Source organism: Dendroctonus ponderosae, unplaced genomic scaffold (assembly GCF_020466585.1).
Source record: "Dendroctonus ponderosae isolate FM_Combo_2020 unplaced genomic scaffold, Dpon_F_20191213v2 Dpon_F_20191213_11, whole genome shotgun sequence".
Classification (NCBI taxonomy): domain Eukaryota; kingdom Metazoa; phylum Arthropoda; class Insecta; order Coleoptera; family Curculionidae; genus Dendroctonus; species Dendroctonus ponderosae.
In genome coordinates, this window is record NW_026017213.1 from 6184641 (window position 1) to 6187027 (window position 2387).

The 2387-nt window shown below is 47.6% G+C and overlaps 1 protein-coding gene across 1 annotated transcript in view; it reads right to left on the reverse strand.

Moving 5' to 3' along the window:
• Positions 1-380: 380 nt before the first annotated feature.
• LOC109537557 (pseudouridylate synthase C18B11.02c) overlaps positions 381-2387 on the reverse strand; it is a gene marked incomplete at its 3' end in the record, with an annotated part of 97885 nt that continues 95878 nt past the window's right edge. The window contains 5 exon segments of the mRNA XM_048662564.1: positions 381-538; positions 594-818; positions 880-1070; positions 1126-1346; positions 2094-2181. Of these exon segments, the coding sequence (XP_048518521.1) occupies positions 381-538; positions 594-818; positions 880-1070; positions 1126-1346; positions 2094-2181 (883 nt within the window).

A 2387-nucleotide genomic window follows, 5' to 3' on the forward strand; every position in this document is an offset into this window, starting at 1 on the left:
CGCGTAAACACTCCTATTTTTTTCGCTTGAAAATACCGTCTATTTCTGTCCGTCTTCTCTTGAAAACATCGGTTTTTTTTGGTTTCTTCTTGTATTTATTTTGCACTTTAAGCGCCGTTTGTACAAAAAAGTACGGCTTTTACATGCCCAGTTCTACTAGCGCTGCGTCTCAGCTGAAAACAACGCTGATTCTCCAACTTTAAGCGGTTGCGAGCTTAACCGACATTTGAGCCGTTTTTACCGTATAGAAAGCCGAAGACTTGACTGAAACTATAACTGATATATAAACGGTAAGCTGATAGGCAAACAATGAGACGAATTTCTAGCAAATTCCTTTTTAAAAATTCCTCAGTAAAACACCCTGCCTTGCAGAACTTTACCTTTGCGTCGTGCACGCGACGGTTATTGAAAGCCACTAAAGCCAGCGGATTTGGCGCAGCTTCGCAGGCTAAAGGCGACGATCGATTATCGCACGCTTCCTCACATGGGGATGCTTCTCTGGATACGGAATCTACATCATCATCGCCCAGAACTCGACCTAAAACCCGAGAGAAAATGATGCAAATGCACCAAAGAATCAACAGCAAACACACCTTTCGGGATGGCACCACCTAAAGTATCTTCCAGCTCGCCTTTTCTCGTATTGAACATGGACAGCTCACTGTCCCCGTCCATTCCCAGCCAGTTTTCCGCATTGTGGATGTGGATCAGATCCCTAACTAGTTCTTCGTCCGTTTTTCCTCCTAGATCGCCGCCTTTGCCCTTCAGAGGCCCGAAAACGTCGTGGTTGTAGAGCGGATCGTTGACGACTGGATAACCTGCGGACAAGCGCACATTTCCCTACATATTCAAAAAACTGGGACTGGGACAAGAGCATACCTAAGTATTGCAGATGAACGCGAATCTGGTGCATCCGCCCAGTTTTGGGCTTGCACAGAACGATGCTGGTCTTGCCGTTGAAGCCCAACTTCTGGAAGAACGTGCTGCAATCTTTGCCTTTGGGCGACACTTTGCAGACGCCGATCTTGTAGCTCACCACTTCGATTGGCTCTTTGCACTCGATCAGACCGCTGAAACAAAGCATCTGTTAGCTCCACTCTGTGGACTCAAAGCTCCTGGACTTACTCGGGAAACTCTCCTTCCACACGGCAAACGTACTCCTTGCCCACCAGCCGGTTTCTGATCTGGTGCTCCATTTGTCGGGCCTTCTTCGGGGAGCGCCCAAACAGCAGCAGCCCGCTGGTGAGCCGATCCAGCCGATGGATGGTGCGCAGATTCTTCAAGTTGTACTCTTTGGCCAATATGAAGACTACAGTGTTGTGCCTGTACCGTCCGCAGGGGTGTACCTAAAAACTCTTGTGTTAGAAGAGTGCTGGGGGGTGAGGGCTTTGCAAGCATGCTTGGGCTGAGAAGCACTTTAAGGCTCTGTGTGGTTAGTAGTATAATTGACAGAAATTCCTAGCACCAAAAGCGTCAAGCATCGTCTACAACATCACTGGAGGGAGCATTCTTTTGGAGAATTAATGGGTTGATCCAGATGCGTCCTCTACTCATGCAGAGGCAGGTTGAGGATGAAGTGTGCGTGAAATCGGAAAAGACCAATATCGCTTGGCTTTGCTGCCAAATCGGGAACTCTAGTGCTCATCACTGGTTTTCCAAAGGTACTTTAATGGGAAAATGTGTTTGCGTGTGTGGCACTCGGTACACTACTCACCGGCAACGAACACGGTTTGTCCAAAACAACAATGTCTTCGTCTACGTAAATTAACCTGATGGATTTCGAAAGAACGGGGGTCTCATGTCTGTAACCACCGGCAAAAACATTATCAAAGCCACTGGGTTAACGACACGAACATTGAGCCATGCTATTAAGAGTACAGAGTTACCCATTAACATTTTTTATTTAGAAAGTTAGTTGGTTTGGTTAAAAAGCTGTTATGTTGAATAACCCTGTAGACTAAAGCCAACCAACTACGTCGCTCTACCACCCAGCCAAACGAGGAGAAGGAAGCAACAAAGCCAACCAATCGCATGCGAGTCTACAGATCGGTACAACCGTGTAGATGGTCAATGGCAGTCTATTGGCCACTTACAGGAATTGAAGCGGGTTTGTTGACCACCACAATGTCCTCGTCCATATGTACAATGGTGATCGCTTGGCTAGTGACCGGCACTTCGTGTCTGCAACATACACTTTTTAGTCAAACGTATACGGTACGAATCCAACCAAGGACGGACGGGGAAACGGGGACGAATCACTCGAAAAATAGCTTTCTGATTTTTGCAAACGCTAGGGGAAACTGATCTTAACGCGCTGCAAGGCGGAGGATGAGCCGGAAAAGAGCGGGGCGTGTTCCACCACTCTAAACACGCACAGTCCGCTGCAG